We start from the raw sequence: 24,818 nt of genomic DNA, 5'->3' as shown, positions 1-24,818 counted from the left end.
GCCCCAGGCACCCCTCTGTAACCGTGGTGTTCACGGGGTCATGGAAGGATCTGGCACCGGCAGAGCTCACGCCAGGGCCCTGCTCCGGGCACACGCAAAGAAGAAGGGGTTTCTTCTCCATCCCCCGCCTCCCTGGCTGCCCAGAGCAGACACTGGCAGATAACACACAAAACGATGCTCTATTTTTAAAGACAAGAGGCGCCCGGCGGGCACTTCATACCAGCATCTTGGCCTTTCTAGTTTGATCCCTCGCATCCCTCCACCTAAAACCTACATCTTAAAACTCATGCAAACCCAATGTCATTTATATACATCCTTTGCTCACGTTGTGTTAAGTGCAGCGCCTATGTAAGCAGTCTGCAGACTAGAGCTGCACGGTCAGAGGATGTTAGTAGTTCCTTAAGACTAAAGAACTCAGCTTTCAAGGAGCACGGGTACCTGAGAGGCCAAACGTGGCGGGGGATTTCACCTGCCACTCCATCTGCTCCTTCGTGATCTCAAACACCACGTTGGTATCCTGGAAGAATTGGTCCAGGAGAGGCTCAAGGCGCTGCAGGTCCCCTGTGACCAAGGCGGCGTGGTACTCAGTTTCCGGGGACGCAGCACTAGCTTGAGGCTCTTTGTGCATCTTCTCAGAGATTAGAAGCTCCCCTCTAACTGGCTCCGGCCGCCTCTCCATGGCAATGCCGTTGTTTTCGGACAAGTTCTTCAGGAAGAGGGAAGGTGGTCTTATGGAGTGTGAGCTATTTCTATTGTCATTACTCAATTGTCATCCAGTTAGGCCTCAGTGGTGGTGTATTTATAACTCCTGTGGGATCTGATGTGACAATGGTCACTTGATATGACCAGTGTCATATGACCATTGAGACATCACAGAGCCCAGCCACCCCTTGTGATTATATAGATGTGAACTCCAGACACAGATACATCTGTATGTCTCCAAAACAGTTCTCTACACAAGCACAGACACCATAAAATGGGCGGCTCTTCTCTTTCTTGCTTTAGAGGATGTCTTCTTGCTTTTGTCCCACTGCTTTCTTTGCTGCTGTGACCATGGTGAGTGGATGTGTATTCTGAGGGCTGTCAGGTCTGAGGATATGTGAGGGAGGCCCAGCTGGACGCTGCAAGTGACCTAGCTCTACATGGGTGTCCCCGGGTGGGAGGCTCCAGAGGGCAGACGGGGTTTCCAAAGGTGTCAACTGGGGTCCCTGGTGGACTGTTTCTTTCAGTTGTTGAGAACTGATCCCAAAATGCACATCCTTTGCTGAAGATGAGAAATGCCACAACTTTTTTTTTTTTTGAATTAATGAATGGTAACAGCGTACTATTCGTAACTTACTTGCTAAGTTTAGTGCAGGGCTTTGTTTTATAGTCTAAACATTAATAAGGCCATTTTTTTCTTGTAGATAATACACAATTCACATACCTTTTTTCCCAATTGTTTTCCTTCTACTAGGCAGTTGGAATGGACCAATGTAGTTGGGCGACGGGGCCCTTTGCCGTATCCATATGAGTGACAGTTAAAACGCTTGTGAGCAGAGGCTGCAGGAGGAAGGTGCAGGCACTGCCTGTGTGGGCACAGGGGAGGGTGGGACACAGGCACAGGAGAGACACGTGGAGACTCCGAGGGTGGATAACAGTAGCCACCGTCCCTCAATGCCAGCATTAGACTTGGGGACCCGTGGGGTCCCATCATTATGTGGTGTCGCAATCAAACAAAACAGCAGGAAAAAAGTCTTCAAGTCAAGGAGTAGGGTTCATGGATCCTTAGTCACAGCCGAACTTCTGAAGCACCCCTTTTCCATGTCCCACTGTCTCAATCTCTTCTGCACCCCAAAGTCACCCCGTGGCTTGCCTCTCCTCTGTCTGAGCTCCCCAAAGCCTAAGCAGGCTCTAGGCGTTCGTTGGGCCTTTTTTTTGAAGAGTAACCTGGCCCCTGGGGTGCTCCGTTCACCAAGATTTTCCACAACAAAAGAGGGTCTAGCAGAGCTCCCTTGGCCTTCTTGAGAAGGGGGAAAAGGTGGAGGCGAGTTGAATACATTTATAATTTAATAAAGATTTGTTTCATTGTGGCAGACCTGATTTGCAGGCATATATGTGCATGCACAGCCTGACCCACAGCCTGGGGGGGGGGTCCCCAGTGGTTAAACCCGCCTCTTGTCTGCAGAAGAGGGCTGCAGGGGTGCTGGCGTGGGACAGGTGTGGCCTCCTTCTGCCCATCTCTGCTGCTGAAGGGCTCGCATTGGTGACAGCAAGAGGTGCAGGAAACTCGGTCACTCCCTGAGCTGGCTGCCATGGGGTGTGGGTCTGTCTTCACCACGCTTGTCTGGTGCCTGGGCTGAGGCTCAGTGCAGAGGACGCAGAAGGGCCCAGGGACTTCAGCTCTCGGAGCTCAGAGAGAGCTTCAGGAGGAGGCTGTGCTACCCAGCCATCCCCTGTAAGTGGCTCTCTGCCCAGGGGACCCTGAATGTGGGTGGCCTTTGTGCCATTGGCAGAAGACGAAGCTGGGACTCAGAGTCAGGCAGCTCGCCCAAGGTTTCTAAATCCTGAGATGGTCAATGATCAAACACATCACTTTGAGTTCGAGGGCTTCCCGCCTCGTCCCTCACCCCTGTCTTTGAGCACATGACACTGCAGCACAGGGATGTGCAGTCAGTCCCCTGACGGTGCCTTGGGGTGCCCCTGCTGTCCCCTCTGCTTGACTTTCTTCTTTTCCCCTTGTCACCTGGCCGGCCCCACTTATTTTCCCTCACCACTCAGCATAGCCTCTCTTCTCCTCCCCGGCTGGTCCCGATGTCTGTCCTGGCACCTCTCCGTGGTACCTGGCACAACGCTGGTACTGAGGGTCACGTGTCTGTACTGGTTACTCCACTTGACCGCGAGCTTCCTGACCACAACCTTCTGCTTCCTCGTCTCCGTGGGCTTCTCAGTGTCCAGCATGGTGTGTCATACAGGTCCTCACGCAAATGGTTGAAAGGACGAATAGGTCTGTCTCTCTGAAACTGGCTCCCCCGCGTTTAATTCCCTCTCATTCTTGGCTGTATGCTACCTTTTCCCCTTTGGACTCTTGGTGCGTCACGGGCAGGCATTCCAGTGCAGGGGTGGGGTTCCATCTCAACGGTGCGGGCTGCCCTGCACAGCCCACCTTTCCCTGTGTGTAAAGGTACCAAGTCTCATAAGAAGACCTTGTCTAGTGTATGTGCCATAAGAGCTCCTTAAAATGTCATTTCCCGTTTTAAAGTTTATCTCCCTCGTCTCCACCACAGCAGCAAAGACAGAATCAATATCGTCAATGGGAACAGCAGAGATTATTTTCGAGGGTCCCTACGTGCCTTAAGCACTGCTGAGTGTTGGGAACAATGCAGTGGTAAAGAGTCCACAGACCATGTCCTCAAGGAATGTCCGGCCTCGTCGGACATAAGAGGCAGGTGCGTACAGAAGATGATGGACGGACACCCTGTGGAGGCCACTGCCCTTGTCATCGTGCCTTAGAATGTGAATCCTCTGCTCTTCCCCTTTCACTTACGTATTCGGCAGGCGCTCTATTCATTTCATTAGCAACATTAATTCCTCAGCTATTGCGTTTCTCTAAGCAGTGCCATGTTGCCATCTTATCTTTCTCAGACTGTTTGGTATTAGGTACATTTCTGAAGGACTTACGAGCATTCACACACAGCTATCCTGTCGTCCAGCCTGAACTGGTATTTCACTTCAGACTGGAGAATTCTTTTGTACCTGATATATTTGACATGGGTTATTTTTAAAAGGGGTGGGACACTGGAATGAGTCCAGGCATAAGAGCCATTCTGCCTACGTTCTATGCTAAACTTAGCTTTTCAAATGTTATATTTGTCAACAGCGCCCAAAATATCCAGGCTTGATTTTGGTGGGTGGGGAGTAGTAGCTCAGAAACAGTTCTTTGTGAAAGTATTAAAAACAGCTCATGATAGACAACATTGGTGTCACAAGTAAGACTTGGAGGTTACTCAGAGGCATGGCAGAGGTGTCCTTTGTTTTAACAAACAAGCATGTGTGACTATTACATTAAAAAAAAAAAACACCCAAAAAACACTAGAAACCAAACAACAACAAAATCAACAACCCCCACAAATACCTGAAAATAATCTATTCATCTATTCTCAATAGGCATTCATGGACTATTATGTTCTAAGGTATTTTTATAGGTTTTCAGGATTCGGAGGTAAACATTACAGTAATCCTGTCCTCCAGGACCATATAGGAAAAAGCAATGACCAGAGGACCCCCAAACACAGGAGTTCTTTAGGGTTCTCTCCCACCTGCTGAATGATGTCCTTTTGGGGGTGGTGAATAACCCTGCTTCCTGACCCATCACTCTTGCCTGCCGCTCTCCAGTTCTGCCCATCCATATGTTGCTTGGGTCAAGCCCTTTTCACCTCATTTTTACCATCCTCATCCTTCTCTGCTTAGCCAAAGCCAATGCATAGGTTTCAGGATGCAACTCAAATCTTATCTTCTCTGACTGCTTCAGTCCACATTAAAACCTCAACTTCTTCTGAGAGTGAATTTGTGTATGAAGCTGCTGAACAACTGTCAAAATCTTTGAGAAATGGTGATAAAACAGAAGAAGGACCCGAAGGTGGGGGTTTTCATTGTCATATAGAAAAAGAACTTGATTATTCCAAATCTGAATTGGCATTAGCCCTGGGCAAGGTCCCTCAGTGGATTGTGAAAAAGTTGGGTTGTGGATATTTAGAAAAAGGGTGGGGGCACTTGCAGCTCCGTGGGTCACTAGGGGAAGTCACTAGGGTCACGGTGGGCTGAAAGAATTTTCTTTTGTGACATGGTTATTTCATAAATGTACAGAGGGGATGTACGCATTTGTCTTTTAACCCATGATGGAAGGTTTCATTAGAACTTTTAGCGTAGATGGAAAAAATATGGGCCTTTTTTTAGGTAACTCTTGCTACAAAACTCAAACTGGAGAAACAGTAGACGTGGTACGCGTGGCATAGTGGCTCAGACCTTGGCAGTAACTTGGATCACCTGGGAGCTTCTGGGGTAGAGGGTTGTAGGGCAGCCTGAACGTCAGGACTGCTAGAAACTGCCCAGGTGCTTCTAACGTGCGGTCCAGGTTGAGAGCCACAGCTCAAAAGGGAAGTGCAGAATCTGCTTTCAGCCTGATTCTGTCTGATGTGCTTCGATGACTAGAGTGAGTATATGGAAGGGTGCGTGTCACATTGGTGGGTGACGTGGAGCACGACACAATCGGACCTCAAAAGATCTCAGCAAATGGTCATGTTCAAATGGTGATTAGTATTTTCACAATCTCAAGGTCTTTGCATCCTGCCACTGAATTGGCAAAGGATTTTCTTTTCCTCAGAAGCATCTGAGGATGAGCTCGGCTGGTCTCTGTGGAATAATTCAGCTGAGGCAGAAATGGGGGGCAGGCGGGCTTTCTTGCAGAGCCAGGCTCTCTGTCCGTGGCAGGAACTTGCCGTGCGTTTGGGCCACATGATGGAGGCTGCAGGACGCCCCCCATTCCCTTGTGTTCTTGGGGAAGGACGCATGTGTGGATTCTTTCCTAGGCTGTTGGATAACTGTCTGGTTTCCTTTTGGCTCAAATATCCAAGTAAATGGACAAGCGAGGGCAGGCCTTTCCCCTGTGGATGTCGTGAGAATCTGTGCGTTTTCTCAAGTATGACAACGTACATTGTCATTCTGGGCCATTGTGTGCTTCCTACCCAAAGTGCTTCTATGAATGGCCATGTACTAAACCCGCCGGACGCTCAGACACAAACATTACAACCATCTGGCACAATGGCCCCAGGTCTTACAGTGCACTTACTTTCACACCTTTTTTTTTTTTGATTCTCACTCTCCCACTTAATTTCTAAAGGCTGTTCCTCCTTCATCTCTGCTCCCTTCAGCTTTTTTAATTAAAAATTTAAAAAAGGTATAGTAAGCTGGGCAGGTGTGTAAGGCTCTGTTTTTACGAGCTCCAGGACACATCTGCCCACCCCCCTGAGTTTGTCACATGCACAGACAATAGTCCCAAAAATGTCAGAGCGTGTCCACCTTCTTTCTGAACCACGAGGTTAGCACAGCACACCTCATTTAACGCAACATTCAAACCTTTGACTTCCTCGGATCAAGTGCATCTATAATGATGACTTAAATTGTCTGCACTCGTGTCATGTGATCGAGGAACCTCATTCCCATCGCAGGGAAGAACACAGCATGGGGACACACACAGACCCCTCATGAACTTGTTTCCCTGACAAGGCTACCCCGTCCAGTGCTGATCCTGCAAAACAACAAGGTCACGTCCCGTTATGAATGCCATCTTAGCCAAAGGCCAAGAGCTGCTCTCACCTACAGCCCCGGAAGGCCTTTTGGAGGCTCAGGGACAAAGGTGCCCTTGAGCCTGCAGATGGCAGTGGCTGCGTGTAGGGCTGAGCTGCAGACCCTTTGCGCTCACAGCCTCGAGTAAATAGCCACGGGAGGACTTTCATGGGCTCTGGGGACAGTGCTGGGAAGCCTGTCACTGACGCTTTCCCTGATAAAGGTGACGAAGCTCCTTTACAACTGCCATGGGGATTTAATTACATGGTACAATTGCATCTCCTGCCTCTCGAGACAAATTGCATGTTCAGACTGGTTGGTTTTTATGAATGTCACACAGGGAGCAAAATACCCTCTTGAAGTTGGATTGGTCTGATTGCTACATCCTGTCATTCTCTGTGTCCCCTCTAGAAGTGAGACATTTACTGATCCTGCAGTGAAGGAGGGTGGACTCCTGGTGGAGTCTCTTGGTTGCTTTGCAAAGTGAGGCACGTTGTCTGATGGATTCTGAGTTCATTCTACCTGTTTTTCTGTTGGCAAAAAAACCAAAAACTTGGAACTTCCAACAGGATAGGAAAAAGAGACATCGTAAAAGGTAGAAATGACTGTTAAACATACGCACAATTTCCAATTTTACTACTCTAAAATGCAAGTTAAAATAATGAGATTTCTGCCTATGAAAGATTTAAAAAAAAAATCAAGCTTTGGAAGAGTTTGGCGACGCTGGGACTCTCATGGTTTTCAGGTGGAAGGGCAAATTTCTATGCAATGTGGAAATATTCTCTACTGAGTTTACATATACAGGGTGCTTTTCAGGTACTAGCAGCTCGTGGGATAAAGAATGGAATCCTTGCCATAAAGAAGTGTTACTGTTTGTGGGGAGATAGGCAAGCGAATCGTGAACTAGCGAGTGGATGAAATGATTGCTCAGTGGAGGTCAGGTGTGATGATGAGAAAGCGCGTAAGTATTAGAGTGACAGGCAGCAGGGGTAGGACAGGCTTCTCTGAAGGTGGCATCTGAACAAGGCACAGAGGGAGCCGAAGGGCAAGGATGGCTCGTGTCCTCCAGAGGTATCTGTTCCCTCCTCTTGACCTGTGGCGTGGGGATCTGTGTCCTGTCATTCTGGGCTGAGCCTCAGGGCTGTGTTGCTTGGGGTCTGGAAAGTGGGGGGTGGGGGTATGGAAAGTGTGGGTCTGGAAAGTGGGGGTTCAGGAAAGCAGGCAGAGTCAGGCAAAGGGGGGACCTGGGTAGGAAACAAGCCCCAGAGAGCAGCCCGAGGGTGCAGAGCCCAGGTGAGCAGCAGGACCTAGACCCATGGGCGTATGGGGAGATGTGCCACCCAGACCCCACAGTTAGGGAGGACTTGTCACCCAGCTGTCAGCAACTTCAGGGTTTGTCTCAGCTGCAGAGAGCTGCCTCACCCAAGAATACCCTTCCTGAGACTGCGCGTTTTATGGGTGGTCAGGTGAGGGTGGAGAGGTCCTGCCATTCTGACCCACTGTGGGAAAATAGTGACATGTGTACCAGCTCCAAAGCTCCCCTAGGGGCTAGTCAAGGCACTGGAGGACTTGTGTGCCAATCACAGGTGCCCTTCACAGGCGTTTATCCCCAGCAAATGTCCTGGCAAGCAAACTCCACTCAGCCACAAACTGTGACCCTGTGAGATCTACGGGCCCCCAGAAGGATGGCTGGGTGTGTTATCAAGCAGGTGAGGAGATAAGAGTGGAGAGACAGTCTCCCCAAAGGCCAAGAAGAGGTCCTGCCAGGTACCCACAAACGACATTGATGGCATTCTGAGGTGTGATTTGGACCAGAGTTTCTCAACCATCAGATGTCAAAGACCAGGGTGTTTTTTATTTTTTATTTTTGGTCCCACTTTGTCACAGACTGATTCTCTTTCAAAATACAATTAAAATTTGTTACAAGAAAGAAATAAAATGGGGAAAAAGGACGTATAATGACAAGTCAGTAACCACATACGTGGATGTTGTGTTAAGTGTCAAATTGCTATCCGTGTTTCTCAGTGCATCCTGTCAGTCTCCATGGCAAAGCTCGGTAGAGCAATGCCTGAACTCCCACCATGCTCTGAGTGGCACCTTTGTCCATCAGTCTGGGCAGCCTTTGGGCAGGCCACCTCTCTGCTGTCCTGTCTTCACCTGCTCTGACAACACACCCAGCCATCCTTCTAGGTGGCCCAGGGACCTCAAGGGGTCAGGAGTGGGTGAAGGGATGCTGGGAGACATGGCAGGCTTAGTTAGCCCACGAAGCATCTCTTAGGCACTGAGTCCCAGCTGAAAAATTTGAACTGTACGCTGTTGGACAGTAGTCACCAGACTTTTTCTATAAAGTGCCAGGTCGTAAATATTTTGGGTGTTGTAGGTCGTATGGGCTTTGTAGCAACTACTCCCCTCTGCCATTGTAGCAAGAAAGCAGCCATGGACAATATGCAAATTAATGAGCATGGCCGTGTTCCACTAAAACTTTATTTATGAAAACAGGCAGCAGGCCCTCCGCCCATAGTTTGTTGGCCTTCTGTGTGGGCAGTAGGGGACCATTGCAGGTTTGCAGGAAGGAGACTTACACGTGTCTCCAAATATGAAGCTATTACTGCCTCCTCTCTGCATACTTCTCCCACCATTCACTCCAGGGAGGTCTGCTCATCATTCTCAAGGCAAATTTGATATCAGTAAAGCAGCCAGCTACCCAGGCATATATTTAACTCCTTTCTCTCGTGTCTATGCTGCTCCTGGTTTGCTGAACTTCTTGAATCTGTAAACCTATATCTTTCATCAAATTAGGGAAATGTTGGCAATTATTTCTTTAAATGTTTTTCTGCTCCATTTTCTTTCTTGAACTCCAGTTGAGTACGTCAGATCTCCTATACTGTCCCGTACTCCCTGTTCATCTGATTTGCAGTCATTTTACTTTCTGTTCTTCAGATTGGATGCTTTCTGGTGATCTGTTTTCAGATCCCCTGACACTTCCTTCTGTCCTCTTTGATCTGCTGTGAAGCCCCCTGTCGATGAGGACAAGGGAAGGCCAGCCCTAACTTCAAGGGAGGTGGACACCACAGTGTGGCCGTAGGGTCGCTATTAGTAAAGAAAAAGGGGACAGTGGGTGTGAGTAGACAGCTAGCCATGTCTCCTGGCACCGGTCTCTCCACCTCTATTCTTCCTACATATGTGAAACAGTTTCAGGTTTTTCCATGTTAGATGATCTCATTTCATTGCTGAATGGCTCCTTGCTGTCCCTCCACACAGCAGTGTCTAGAATTTGTGGCCTCACACAATACGGTCCCCACTTCCTTGCCTGGCTTTTCCTTCCTCTCCTCTGATTTGCACACCCCATTTCCAAGTAGGTCCTACTTCTCTGTCCAGTGTGTCATGCCCCTGTGTGCCCCACGTGGGCTCATTCTGCTCCCTTTATTTGCAGCCTCTTCCTTTCGATCATATAGCCTGTTGGGAACATATTCGTCTTTCAAGGGCCAACCCAGGAGATCTTTCGTGCCCCCCGTATGTTATTTGGTTATTATATACCTACTGTGTGCCAGGAGATGACTAGGAGAAACCCAGTCCCTGTCCAATATCCAGCTGTTGAATTCGGTATTAGCAGATGATGGGAAATGGGACTGGCAAGTAGAACCAGGCTATCAGTAGTGTGTTTGCCATTTCTGAGTAGTTCCTTCAGGGTGTTATTCTAAGCAAAGCATGCCGTTGCAGGAACCATCACCATCCTGGAAAGGTATAAAGCCTCTTCACTATATTCTCATTTCTTTTTGTTCTTTCAAAACTCTCCAGTACGCTTGGCAGTGATGCTAATAGAAGCATGTCATCAGCATACATTATTTATTAACTTGTTTCTCAATTTTGATTCTGAAAATATCCTGATTTAGTCTAATTGCAATTTCACTGTGTTCCACAGGCAGTGAGGGTTCATACTGGGGGGAGCTGAGATGCGACCCTGTACGATTTTTCTTCCAGCTCATATGCTCTGAAGCTGACCACTTTGCTCTAAGACACGCATCTCATCTCATCACAAGGATTCAACCTGCTTCTGGGGAGAGAAGAGCCTAGGGGGTGTGTCTGGTAGAAAGCAAAGGAATATCTTCATTCTAGGTGGTGGGAGATATTTTTCTGTATCTACAGCAAGGGCTGCTGCTGGAGCCATTTTATTCCTAAATAATTTAACTATATTCAAAGATAATCTGATGTTATTGTAGGAAACTGTATTTCTAATAAATTCCACTTGATCTGGGTGAATCAATTCAGCCAGCACATAATTGAGTCTGTTAGCAAGGACTTTAGCAAGAATTTTGCAATCAGCGTTAATTAAGAAGATGGGACAATAATTTGTGCATAATTCCGGATCTTTCCCTGGCTTGTGAATCAAAGTAATAAGAGCAGTGCTCTGACTGGTGCTGGGGTGGTGTCATTAGCTGCTGATTTATAAGTACTTAGGAAGGTTTAATTCCACTTTGCTTCGAGCAGGGTCTCCCTGCCCCCACGCTCTCTGCTCAGGGTGTGCAGTCGAGATGGCAGAGAGCTTTCCTTTCTACCCTTGCCTGTCATCGGTGACCTCCTGCTTCCCATTTCTGCTTTTATTCTGTAGCCAAGCACCCTATTCATCCACCCACATATTTTCTTGATACTCTTATTTGAATTATTTGAAGTCAGGGACTCCATATTATTGATGGTGTGTGGTGTGTGTGTGGTGTGTGTGTGTGGTGTGTGTGTGGTGTGTGTGTGGTGTGTGTGGTGTGTGTGTGTGGTGTGTGTGTGTGTGGTGTGTGTGTGGTGTGTGTGTGTAGTGTGTGTGTGTAGTGTGTGTGTGTGGTGTGTATGTGGTGTGTGGTGTGTAGTGTGTGTGGTGTGTGTGTGTGGTGTGTGTGTAGTGTGTGTGTGTATGTGAGTGTGTGGTGTGTATGTGGTGTGTGGTGTGTAGTGTGTGTGTGTAGTGTGTGTGTGTAGTGTGTGTGTGTGTAGTGTGTGTGTGTAGTGTGTGTGTGTAGTGTGTGTGTGTGTGGTGTGTGTGTGGTGTGTGGTGTGTGTGTGTGGTGTGTGTGTGTGTGGTGTGTGTGTGGTGTGTGTGTGTAGTGTGTGTGTGTGGTGTGTGTGTGGTGTGTGTGTGTAGTGTGTGTGTGTAGTGTGTGTGTGGTGTGTATGTGGTGTGTGGTGTGTAGTGTGTGTGTGTAGTGTGTGTGTGTGGTGTGTGTGTGTGGTGTGTGTGTGTAGTGTGTGTGTGTATGTGAGTGTGTGGTGTGTATGTGGTGTGTGGTGTGTAGTGTGTGTGTGTAGTGTGTGTGTGTGTAGTGTGTGTGTGTAGTGTGTGTGTATAATATAAAGCCAAAGGCTTGTACACAGCATCAATGGGGACATTTTTTCCTGGATCTTCCTTCAACATGTCACAGCATCAGGAGCCCTTGACAACAAGTCAGGAAACATAGCTGGTTTATACGCTGTTCCTAATTGGCTACTGACCAGTAAGGGGACACATGTGAGCCTCAAGTCCCATCTGTAAAACCACGGGCACCACGGAACATGGGAAGGACACTGGATTTACATCTCCTCCCAGCGGTGCGACCTCAGGGTGGAACGCACCTTCTCTGTGCCTCATTTTCCTCAGCCGGGAAGGTGGGAAAGACAGCTGCCCTTGGGAAACGCAGTCCTCACCGTGGAATGATTCTTCTGTCTCTGCCTCCCCTTAGGGCTGGTTCCAGTTCTCACAGGCTCTGGTCTGGGACTTATTCTCCCTAATTGTCAGGACCAGGCTGTGCCCTACCATATTTCCCTGAAAATAAGACCAGGTCTTATATTAATTTTTGCTTCAAAAGACGCATTAGGGTGTATTTTCAGGGGATGTCTTATTTTTTCATGTACAACAATCTACATTGATCAAATACAGTCATGTCATCGTCCTCTGGAACACCGTCATAATGTACTAAATGCGTCGTCTGGCTGACGATCTTAACTGGGGCTTATTTTCGGGGAAACACGGTGTCTGGTGCCTTTGAGCTCATGAACCAGTCTCAGCAGCCTTCCAGGTGAGCTTTCCCTGCGCACCTGGCCTGGAGCCCGCCATCCCTGTGACGGCGGGGCCGTCTACACAGACCTCTGTTCGGATGCACCAAGCTGCAAAGGCAGCGAAGTTTTGAGAATCTCCTCCACACACAGGTTGTTGGTCTTAGGACCCTAATTAGTTCAACCTCTAAAGACCCTGAGAAAGTGGCCCAACTGATACCATTTATTTTTTAAATGAGGAAAAGAAGGTTCAGAGAGATGGACTGACAGGTTCAAGACCACACAGGTAGCTAGTGGTAGCACCCACGCAAGAACCCAGGTCACCTCACCGTGAGCTCCCAATTCCCCACATGTCTCAGAGCTGCCCGCGAGCCTCACGCTCTTGTCATTGGTTTGAATATGAGTCCTTTGAGGCAGGAGTTGTGCTCGTGTACCTGACATCTGTTTGCTCTGCCCTGGGGGCGGGTCCTCTCCGCGAATGGGGCGGAGCAGTGGCTGTGCCCCGCCCCGAACGCACTGCGTGCTCGTGCTCAGCGTCTAGCCTGCTGGGCGCTTGGTGAACGAGAAGTCTTAACGTGCGTGCACAGGCCCCTCACGTGTTCGCTGGGTTCATTCCCTAGCTATCCACGCTGCTGGGTGAGATCTCTTAATAAAAGCCCAATTAGTAGTTCTTTAACTTGCCTCCAAATGCTCAAATACCATGACCCCAAACACAACATAATGCCCCTAGTTTTCTATTTCAATCAAGAATTCAAGTAGCATCTTGACTTGTATATATCAGCAGCAAAATCATGAAATGCTGACATCTTTAATAATAGCAATTAGTAATCAGTTGTTTCTTAAGTAGTTTGATTACACCCGTTACCAAATTGTACAGTCGACGCATTTGGGGGCAAGAAGGGTCTTGCCACCCCTCCCCCAGCTGTCCTTTCTCCCTCCCTGTGTTCTCGGTGGTTAGTGAGCTGATAGGCATTGAAAAGAGGCAAGGACAAATAATGCAACTGTCACAATGTTAAACAGTAGAGAGAGACTTGGCTTTAGCAGAAAGGAGAATTAGATATTTCTTGCCAGGAAGACTAACCCCAGTCGTGTCTGTGGAAAAGCAGTCTGTGCCCACCCAGCTAATGTTAGCAAAGGAGCTCGGCTCACCCATGCCAGGCATGGTACCCAGACTTGGAGCTCCTTCTTGGGGCTCCTTGCCAGGCTCTGGATACCAACAGGGGTTAGGCAAGCATCTTGACCTTGAGGCGGTCGTGTTTGACTTTGAAATATTCAGTGGACATAACAATGAGCAACGCTGTGTGTTTCAGTAACTCATGGAGACTGAGGGCACTATGGTCTCATGGGTAGAGGAGGTGAATGTGTGGTTGGGATGGGCAGGGTTGGGCTCCCAGTGGGGCAACCCTGTGTGCGGGGGGCTGGAAGGACAGGGTAGCCTGGGAGAGTGGGGGAGGCGCTCACACAGGCTGGGATTGGGTGTCCTCCTGGCGGGGCGGTTCCAGTTGGGACCGGGAGGGTGGCACAGATGGGAGAGCTGATTATGGGCGAGTGTTGGGGCGCCTCACAGCAGGGGAAGTCCAGAGCTGGGGAGAGATCAGGAGTCTGAGGGGGGAGCTGAGTGCTCATAGCGGTTTCCACGTCCTCCCAGGCATCCCGCAGGGCCTCCCAAGTCTATCCCGCAGGAAAGCAGGTGAGTTGCATCTTTCGGGGAATCCTGGTTGCCGACCGTTCTCCTGCCTCATGCTTGCCGCTGGCTGGCCATGTAGGGACACTACATTTCTGCATTTTATCTCATTATCTGCTGGGGCTAAAGTGTTAAGTTCCACAGGGATACCTGAGGGAATTCTCCAGAAAAAGACGTTGACACCGTTTTCTCACCCAGTGCCTCCTTTTCTTTATGCTTTTATTGAGATGCTGATATGGATGCACTGAAATATGTAAATTATTATTATTTTTTTGGCTCTCTTTGGTGGGTCTAATATGTTCACAGACCAGTGAGCACAGACATTTCACTCTCCTGTGTGTTCATGTTGAGAAGCAGAGAGAATTGTTACTTTTCTTTTTCTTCTTTTTGTAAATTGCCATCTTTTAAACAATACCGAGAATTCTGTCAGCCAGGTTGCCCTTGGGCTGGACCACTTTCCCTTCTCTGTTCCCCAGGATGCTTTTGCCAGCACGACCTGCCTCTCCTGGCCGGGGTAGCCCCTCCCAGCTCTGGCCTCTCACTTGGCCCAGCCCTGTTTTCTTGCGAGTCACATTCCTTCCCCTTCATAACCCTCCTTCCAGGATTTAAGTTCTTTTACAGTGTCCATTCTTAATACGGGCTGCATTTCAAGGTGTTGCCCAAAGTTCGGACCACTCTTCAAATGTTCTAACGATGCCACATGCATATTTGAATCCCAACAGCTCTTGTCCGGAGTCAGGGATGTTCCCCAAGGACTCAGTAAGGCCTTGAGCCTATGTAGGCAGAGCTAAGGTCCCAACAAAGGCTCAGGGCTCCAGGGCCCTTGTCCAGATATTAGGAAAACCAAGGCAAAGAAGAAGCAGGAGACGGTTTCTCTCTAAAGTCTAAAGCAGCTTGCAAATCCCCGGTGGGAGGCAGCCCAGGGAAGGCACCCAGACCACAGGCAGGAGAGGGACGGTCGACCCCTGAAGCTCCAATCTCTGCTTTCTCTCTTCATCACATTAGCGCTCCACTCACTAGTCCCAGTGTCCCATGCATGTCCTTTTTTGGTGCACTTCCTGCATGTGTGAGCATGTCTTCCTGCATGTATGTGTGAGCATGTATTTGTGCATGCATGTGTGTGTATGCATAGGAGCGTGTTTTCCTGCATGTGTATATATATGCACGTGAGCATGTGTGTGTATTTGTGAGTGTGCATGTATGCATGTGTGTATGCACGTGTGCACATGTGTACGTGTGCACACACACACGTGGGTTGGGAGGGAGTCTGTCCAGTGGATGGAGAGAAGCCTGAGCATCACTTAGGGTCAAGACGTCAAGACTAACACTGTGGAGGGCACATCTGACCAGCTGGAGAACAACAGCACAATTCAATTAAAAGTAAATCTCAGGTCAGGGAAAGCGTTGTCAGCAAATACGACAAAGAGATTATATACATGTTATGTGAAGAAGTCTTACAAAGGGGCGGCTGGATGGCTCAGCTGGTTAGAGCGCGAGCTCTGAACAACACGGTTGCCAGTTTGATTCCCTCGTGGGCCAGTGAGCTGCGCCCTCCACAACTAGACTGAAGACAACGAGCTGCCGCTGAGCTGCTGGAGGAGCGGCCAGATGGCTCAGGTGGTTAAAACATGAGCTCTCAACCACAAGGTTGCCGGTTCAATTCCTGCGTGGGATGGTGGGCTGCGCCCCCTGCAACTGAAGGCGGCTGGACCTGGAGCTGAGCTGCGCCCTCCACATCTAAGACTGAAGGACAACAACTTGACTTGGAGCTGATGGGTCCTGGGAAAAACACACTGTTCCCCAATAAAGTCCTGGAGATACACACTGTGCCCCTTCCCCAATAAAATCTTAAAAAAAAAAAAAAGAAGTCTTACAAAAATGACAAAAAGATACAAAGAAACGGAGAGGTACTGCCCAGATAGACAAGTCACCTGTGAAGAGGTCTACATGGAAAAACAAAACCCCGTGGACAAGACTCTGTCGTGAGCAGCCCAGGAAGGAATGATGAGCAGGCAGTAGAGAGGACGACCGGGACACACTTATTAATCTGGCGATTTAGAGACGAGTGTAGTGAGACACTGGCACTCATTGTCAGAATAAAAGTCCGTTCAGAAAACAATTTGGAAAACTTTCTATCCCGGTTCAGATATATAGCTCCCAGGAATTCATCCTGAGGACATGACCCAAATAAGATAAAAGCCCTGTGAATGCTAATAAAGACGCTAATCACAGCATCACTGATGGTGGCCACCCAGGCAGCAAAGGGTCCCCTCTTGTAGAAATTTGGTTTAAGTATTTTGTGATCAGTCACCTCAACAGGTGACTGAAATTCAGACAGCAACATGTAACTTACTCTAGATGTGTTAACTTGTCGGAGCAGGACACCAAATTCTATCTAGGACCTGGGTGTAAGTAGGGGACGTTCCCACATGCAAACGGGCTAGCTGGGGAAAATGTGGAGAAATCCAGCCACACTGTGCTAGGATGGTGGTACCATGGATTAATTTTTCTCTTTTAAATTTTTTGTGTTGCACTCTAATTGTTGCCTATGCGACATACACAGTATATATAACATGTGTGTGTACAGATACAAGCATCAGAGAGTCCAGCACATAGCGTTCACCTTTTCAGCCAGAGGCAGTCCTCTCACCCCAGCAGTGACCCACTGGTCACACACACACACACACACACACACACGCACACACGCGATGGGTGTTTAGTTTCAAACGCAGCAGATTCATCCCAGCTGGTTACCTAGGAGCACCGCGGGGGGCAGCTGAGCCGAGGGGTCTTTCATCCAGTCGTCGTTGGCCAGTTCGATCACAGCGTCCACGTGCGTGACTTCAGTGCAGAGCAGGTTGCGGACTCTCTCCTCATCCTTGGCGTCCAGGGCAGACTTTAATCTGGTTGCTAAGTCTGAGCTGAGCGGGTAGTCGGGACAGCGATCAGAGCTGGACATTGCGACGCTGTGTGTCTGTTGACCAGACTTTTCTTCTCAACTGAGTCCAAAGTTAGCAGCTGTGCCCTAGGGTGGTATGGGTGTTGCTATAAATAGAAGAAACAGGGCTAGTGTTACAGCCAGTGGGGAGGGCCACCTGCCAGCAGCCCGCCCCACCCCCTGCTTCACAGGAGATGGGAGTTAATCTCCCCTGAGGCCTCAGTTAGGGATTTTTCTAGCGATTGGGCAGTAGATGTGCTTGTGGTAGGGGGTGGGGAGGAAGAGGGGACACTATGTAACAGAAAGCTCTCAGACGTGCTGTGGAACAATGTCCTCTAATCAAATGTGAGACTCTGCCCTGAAACTTGAAAAGCCTCTTCCTGAGACGGGGCTTGGAACCTCTGTTCTGTTGAAAGGAACATTTTGTGACGTTCTACAGGACACACTCCTTCGTTTCATCTAGAAAGGGAGTCTGGCTGACTGTAAATTGGACACGTTTTGAACTGAACAAAATGGAGTGGAATCTTTGGTTTCCAAATCTAGAGATGGGCCTGCTAGTCCCAAGGAGACAAAAGCATCACATACGTGAACAAAGAAAAGCAACCTCAGTGTTTGCGGCAGCTTCTGCACCCCTTAGGGCTGGTAAACTGGGCTTAAAGCATCTGATTCCACCACCCATGGGAGTGCAGAAACACCTCATGTTGCTTTCTGTGCATTCCTGGGGGGTGGGGGGGGGCTTTTTTTTCTCATGATGTCTGTCTCTGGTGTCCCTGGACTTCCCACAGCAACCTGGACCCAGAACACAGCTGCTCCAGCAGTTGGCCTGCGTTTGACCAGCTGAGTGGCCCACGCTGTGCCATACAGCCTTTAAAAAATTCATTAATTTTTTGATTTTTTTTTTGAATGGAAATACGAGGTGTGATCAAACAATGCAGTGAATGTTTAAATAAAAAAAAATTTATAATCGTAAAAGACACATTGCCATTAATCCCCCTCAAAATACTCCCCCTCACTTTGAATACACTTCATCTCATCATTCTTGCCACTTTCTGAAGCAGTTCTGGAAGTCCTCTTTCGTGAGTGTCTTTAGTTGTGCCGTCATGGCTGCCTTGATGTCCTGAATCATTTTGACTTTGGGGAAGAGCCAGAAGTCACATGGTGCCAGATCCGCTGAATAAGGTGGATGAGGACACATCGTAATGTTTTTATTTGACAGAAATTGCCATAATGGAAGCGATGTGTGACACGGAGCATTGTCATGAGGGAGGATGGTTTACGCACACTTTAAAACACACCTTAAAAAAAAACAAGGAAAAAACAAACAAAACACCTTCTCTCAACTGTAGCTCACACCGACTGTCTGCACCAACAAGCTGAAACTTGTCACATGCTGTTACTAAGTTTCAATGCGCGGCTTCCCATACTGAAGGTTCCTGCCTTTCCGTTGGATGGCACTCGGCAGCAGCATTCACTGTATTTTGTGATCACAACAGAAAGGTTCCATGTCACACGTCGCTTCTGATATATGGCAATTTCTGTCAAATAAAAACATTACGTTGTATCCTCATCCACCTTATTCACTGGATCTGGCACCGTGCGACTACTGGCTCTTCCCCAAAGTGAAAATGACCATGAAAGGTAAACATTTTGAATTGATTCAGGACATTGAGGCAGCCATGACAGAACAAATAAAGACACTCATGAAAGAGGACTTCCAGAACTGCTTCAGAAAGTGGCATGGATGATGGAATAAGTGTGTTCCAAGAGAGGGGACATATTTTGAGGGGCATTAATGGAAATATATCTTTTATGACAATACGTTTTTTTAAATTTAAACATTCACTATATTGTTTGATCACACCTCGTGTATTTGCCAAATGCCACGGTGTTAGGTGAAGGTGTGCACCGTGCTGATCTGATGCATTTATATGTCGCAATATGGTTGCCATTGTCGTGTTAGCTCATGTCTCTGTCACCTCACTTGACTGTCATTTCTTTGTTTGTGGTGGGAATAATTACAATCTAGTATCTTACCAAGTTTAATGTTTCTAACACAACATTGCTGTCCGTAATTACTCTATGGCGCATTACAGTTCAGCACGTGTTTATCTACTAGGTGCACGTTTATGCCCTTAACCCACATGTCTCCTAGTCCCCGAGGAGCTTTCATACAGCCTCCTCCACCTTGCATCCCGTCTTACCACCTGTTCTCTGTCTCACTTTCTCTCGTCTCCTCTTGTCATGGTTCATTTTATGTGCCAACTTAGGTAGGCCATGGTACCCAGATAGTTGGTCAAACATTATTCTGGATGTTCCTGCAAAGGTATTTTTCCTTTTGGATGGAATTAATGCCGAAGTCGGTGGACTTTGAGTAGAGCAGATCAGCCTTCGTAATGTAGGTGGGCCTCGTCCAATCAGTTGAAGGCCTGAGTAGGACAAAGACTAATGTCCTCTGAGCAAGAGGGAGTTCTGCCAGCAGATGGCCTTTGGACTTGAACTGCAACTTTTTCTGGGTCTCCAGCCTGCTGGGCTTCCCCGCAGATTTTGGACTTGCCAGTCTCTGTAATTGCATGAGCCAATTCCTTAAAATAAATCTCTCTCATACACACACACACACACACTCCCTGTTGGTTCTGTTTCTCTGGAGAACCCTGACTCACATGGCTCTCCTCTCAGCTCCCATGTATGACTTTGCAGGTTCTGTTCCATGTACTGACACTTTTCCCAACACGTGTGGCATCTGCATTCAAGGAGCCAGCCCTGGGTTCCCATGCAGTATCCGCTCTCCTCTCTCCTACCTAACAGAGCCTGCATTTTCTTTGCTGTGACTCTGTGCCTGGCCCCTGGTGATGAATCGTGTTGACTGAGGTCAGTCCCATCAGTCTTGTCTCCTTTGCCAGCTACTCAACGTGTCAGACTCGCTGGCAACCAGTTCTGGTCAGCGAGAGTCGGCATGGTCTGCTCTGGTGCATCTGGGAAGGCTTTGGCTTTCTTGATGGAGAGGGGAAGTAGTGGCTGGCACCTCCTTTTCCTTTCTTCTTTCCTTGGACATAGACATGATGTGTGGAGCTGTGGCAGCCATATTCCAGCCATGAGGTGACAGACAGATGAACAGCCAACATACGAAGGAGACTGGGACAGAAAGAGGGGGAGAGACGGTGCCACGATGGCTCCTCTTTGTCCCTGCTCTGGGCTGCCAACCCCCAGACTTCTTGTCTTTATTCCTTCATCACTGTTCCTGTGTTTTCTGTGACTTGCAGCTGAAAGTTGATATAGGTAGTGTGTTTACTCTGCCTTGAAAACCATGGAAATGTCCTGATTTCAGTCTAAAGAGAGGCAGCAGCAATGGCCCAGCCCGTGGTAAAGACCGTGAGTTAATCCCCCCATGTTTTCTATTCTCTGGTTACTGGACTCCTGCCTTCCGTGATGAGCTCTCACAGATGCTGCCAGGACAGCAGCCAACCCAGACTCCCCGAGTCAAGAGCAGGACCATCAGCGAGCAGGTGGCCAGGGCCACATGGGACCGCCTCCCAGTGTCACAGGGACTGAAAAGAAACCCTGACAGAGACATTCTTGGAATCACTGGCAACGGGCTCCCCCAGGAAGGGAGACGTGAGCTCAGTGGGTCAGTCTTCAGTTCGGAGGTGTGAGCCGCGCCTGTGCCGACAGTGTCGTCGGCCCCTCGTTCTTTCTTCAGTCAAAGAATTAGGAGTTTGGAAAGAAATTTTGGAACCCGAATTCCCAAGCGCAGAGGCTTTGCAGCGTCACATGCATTACACTAGAAAGACACGTGACAGCAGCACCTTTGTGTAAATAGGAAAAGAGGGAGGGTAGTGACCACAGGAAATTTATCAGAATCTGGGTAAGGTAATGTAAAGAAATAAACCGAGAATGATTAGAGATTGCTATCAAACTTCAAATCAGAAGGGAGGTGAAGATGAAGCAGTTGGTAGGCAGATAATAAGATGACAAAGCCTCAGAATACGGCCCTCGCTGGTCTTAATTACCCGGCTGTCTGCTGGGTGTTCAATCAGAGGCACATACTCTATGCTAATTATTCTGGCTAATTTTGTTACAATGTAATTCTTTATCAACCCTGCTATGTATAAATTAGGAATTTAAATGTAACTAACACAAATTATATTGAAGGCAACATGAATTTTTTTATTTCGGTGGGAAACCTTCTAATCTGTATTTCTTTATCTTTTTCGATTATTAGCTCATGTGACCCCTGCCCCACCCCCCCTTGTGCACACACACACACACTGTCTCAGCCACAGGCTGAACTATCACCCGAGGAGGAAGGAAACTAGCACCAGTGTTTCCCCCCTAACTTCTTGGAAATCTTATATTTGACTTTCTCCTTCTGGGATCGACCTTGAATGTATCTAAGCAATCAGTGGAGACAGATCTGGCTTTCTCTGACTCAGATAGAGGTCGATCCCGTCATTGTTCTACTTTAATTTTTAAATAATCCTCGGAGGGCACCATAATTCACGTATTTTCAGTGGTATATTGTATGTGACTTACGTCAAGTTATGTTTACAAATGTGTTTAGATGAGGACTAAAAGCACAGATCCCCATAGAGAAGCATAAATGTTTTCTAGAATTTTCCGTGTCACACGGTCTGTCTTCAGTGAGGTCAGGCTGGTGTAAAAGTTTGGTGTAGCTGTGCAGAGCCCACAAGCAGGCCCTTCAGAGACTGCCTATTGGAACAGCTTCTCCATCATTGCTCATGCTTGTGAACTAGTTTGCAGGAAAATAACTGCCTGACCGGGTACAGTGTGGGTCTAGCTTAGTCTCAGCACCGTGTCAGGACTGAACATCAGCGAGTCAGTCACGGTCTGGGAGAAATGGTCGGTCCCAAATACTCAGACCCCAATCTGACCTCAGGGTAAGGGACACGCCCTGTACATATCCAGGTAAACTCAAAGTAACCTTGGCATAGTTCCAGGAAACGGATCCGCTCCTGAGACCCATTTCTTCTTTGAGCCTGAAATGCCCCTGTGTTTCCTGCGGTCCTGGAGAGCTGCTCCTTCAACGCAGGCTCCTGGTCAGTCGGCCCCTGGGCCCTCTTGGCTCATGTCTCTCTTCCAAATCCAGCTGCGCACCTACCAGGTCAGGGTTCCACAGCGGCTTCCTTCCCAGGCCTCGGCGCTTCCATCATCTCTCTCCCCCCCACTCCTGTCTCCGTTCCTGCTGTCTGATTTGCGGCTCCCCTGGCGCTCAGCTCCAGCAACACACATGTGTCTCTCTGTGGTCAGTAGCTCTCCAGTTTGGCTGAAGATTTCCCTAAATTGCTTTTTAATGCATCTCTCATAGATGTCCAGCTTGACGGTTGTCACCAAGACATTTGTGTGACTGTATTTACCGTCGTGCGGAGGGACTGGCTCGCCCAACAACCTGCCGGGCCGCGGGAAGCCACTTTGTAATGTGGCATTGTTCTGTGGTCTTAGCGGGCAACCCTTTGTGCACTGAGAAAACAGGGCCCCTTTCATTTCCTTTGTGTTGTAGAAGGCTTGAAGCAACGTGGTGAGATGTGGGCACAAACTGGGTGTGATGAAAGCCGTTCCTGCTCTTGCACTGTCTTTTCTTCTCTGTAGGGACATGCTTTAGGATGGCACAAAGATGGAGTTGTATGATTGGAGATGTGGACGTTTTCCATTCATATAACCATCAAAGACAAAATGACAAACAAATGAGTTTCAGTCACTAAGCACTTTTCGAGCCCTGGAATATACCAAGCTCTTCTCAGTGTGCTGAGAATATAGGACCACACACTACAGGCTGATTCTGTCATCCGTAATACACACAGCAGTCTTCTGAAGGTGTTGCCTGTACAAACTTGTCCCCTCTCAACGATCCTGCGGGGCAGATGCTGTCGTGATCACTGATAGTGGAATAGTTCGCTCCAGGTCACACCGCTGCCAAGAGGCGGAGCGAAGATAGAAAGGGGGCAGTCCGTGCTCGTCAGGACTGGGTGGTCCTGTTCCTCGGCTGTCCAAACCCTCATGGCCCGCTCTGCTCTCTCACAATCAGTGTTTTCCTCTTCCTTCCTTTCTGCTAGTTGGGTCTTTTTTGAGATGCATTATTGGGATACAAGATGGAGGCGGGATGGGAGAGATGAAGAAAGGTCTAAGGTAAGGACCAGGGGTGTTTGGGAGATGAGGCTGGGAGCAGCTGTCATGAGCGTGGGGATTAGATAAAGAAAGAGAAGCAACTGCTTTGAAATAGTCTCGGCAGCTGGATGGTATCCCCTAATCAAGACGCTGTGTTGAGGCTGGACCACCAGGGTCACAGCCTTTAAAGAGTTATACAGCTAATTACGGGCAGTCCTGCAGTCGATTGGGGTGATAGTGAAGCATCCAGAAAGCCCAGGGATGTGAGGTGACAAACTTGCCTTCTGAGAATTAAACGTTAAAACCAACCTGATGGATCAAAGTAGATTGTACAAAGTCACTTCAAAGATGCCGAAGAAAGTCTGAGACAGTAATCTGCTTTCAAATGTTTAACTCCTCCCATCTCAGATAATCATGGCAATAAAGGAAAAGGAGAAAAATAGAGAAAGTCTGCGTCAGTGGTTGAACCGAGGGCAGAGCCCATCACTGACAAAAATCTTGAGGAATTTTTGTGAGAACTAGAGCTGTTTGATTGAGAAAGGGCTGACCAGGTCACGGTGGGTGTGGGTAGAAGGAAGTACAGAAGGGTCCTAGGGGCCTGTGGGGCAGATCCTGCTTCATCAGCAGGTTTGGGAAGGGGCTCTGAGACCCCCAGTGCTCCCAGAACAGCAGCGTCGTATGTCACACTCTACTCCTGATGCCCAGCACACACAGACAGGGACAGCAGTGGCCTCCCAGGAGGACAGTTATGCTTGTTTAAGAAAGGAGCATTGCAACCAGCCCTCTTGGATGGTCATGTATTAAAAAGCAAAACCAAACAAATCAATGAACAAACAAAAAACTTGGGCGAGAACTTCCACTCCAGTGATGAAGCTCCTGGCCATCTCTGTAGCTAATTCTTTCCATTTTCTACCCTTCCGTTGTAGGAAAGTAAAATGTCTGTAAGGTTAAACTCCATTCTCTTCTCTTAGTCTCGGTCTAAAAACATTTGGCCACAGACACACACTATCTGTAATCCTCTGAGATGACCCTAATGACCCCATTGCTGATGTTCACACCGTGTAATGTCCTCTCCTCGAGAGTGGGCTTTGTGACTTGCTCCTAACAGATATGGTACAGCAGAAGTGATGGATTGTCACCTTGGAGATTAGGTTATAAAAAGACTGCAGCTGCTCTCTTGGATGCTTTCTTTTGTTCTCTTTTGCATTGTTCACCCCGGGGGAAGCCAGCTGCCATGTTGTGAGGCAGCCCTGTGGAGTGACCCACATGAGTGGACCTGAAAGTGGGTATTCTGAGGCTGTGGACACTCACAGAGGGGGCTTGACAGTGGAACCGTCAGCCCTAGTGGAGTCTTGAGATAACTGAGATAATCCTTATGAGAGACTTTAAGCTAGAACCACCCACCAACGCTATGCCTGGATTCCTGATCCACAGGAACTGAAAAATTACAAATGTGTGTTATTTTAAGCCATTAGGTTTTGGGGTAGTTTGTGATGCAACAATACATAATTAATACACCATCTGAACTACCATTTTAAGAAAGCTGTAAACCTCATCGTTTTCTCTCTCATTCTCTCCTTCCACACTCAGGGAAAAGCAAACAGTGAACTTTGATTCAGTACTGCAAAGAATGAATTATTTTGAGTCATTGGAGCACATGTCTTTTTATGAGAGAGTTGCTGCAAGAAACGAGAAAATTTGAGAAAATCCCCAATTCATGTTACCACTGAGAAT

The 24,818-nt window shown here is 48.2% G+C and overlaps 1 protein-coding gene across 1 annotated transcript in view; it reads right to left on the bottom strand.

Moving 5' to 3' along the window:
• ASB18 (ankyrin repeat and SOCS box containing 18) overlaps positions 1-17,007 on the bottom strand; it is a 58,143-nt gene extending 41,136 nt beyond the window's left edge. The window contains exons 1-2 of the mRNA XM_033111556.1: positions 16,781-17,007; positions 439-561 (exon numbers count right to left, since the gene is read on the bottom strand). Coding sequence (XP_032967447.1) covers positions 439-561; positions 16,781-16,985 — 328 coding nt within the window. The 5' untranslated portion in view covers positions 16,986-17,007. The remainder of the gene's footprint in view (positions 1-438; positions 562-16,780) is intronic.
• Between the last annotated feature and the right edge of the window lie 7,811 nt (positions 17,008-24,818).

The sequence above is a fragment of the Rhinolophus ferrumequinum genome, chromosome 8 (assembly GCF_004115265.2).
Source record: "Rhinolophus ferrumequinum isolate MPI-CBG mRhiFer1 chromosome 8, mRhiFer1_v1.p, whole genome shotgun sequence".
NCBI classification, from domain to species: domain Eukaryota; kingdom Metazoa; phylum Chordata; class Mammalia; order Chiroptera; family Rhinolophidae; genus Rhinolophus; species Rhinolophus ferrumequinum.
The sequence above is the reverse complement of the archived record's forward strand: the minus strand, read 5'-3'. Positions and strand labels throughout refer to the sequence as shown.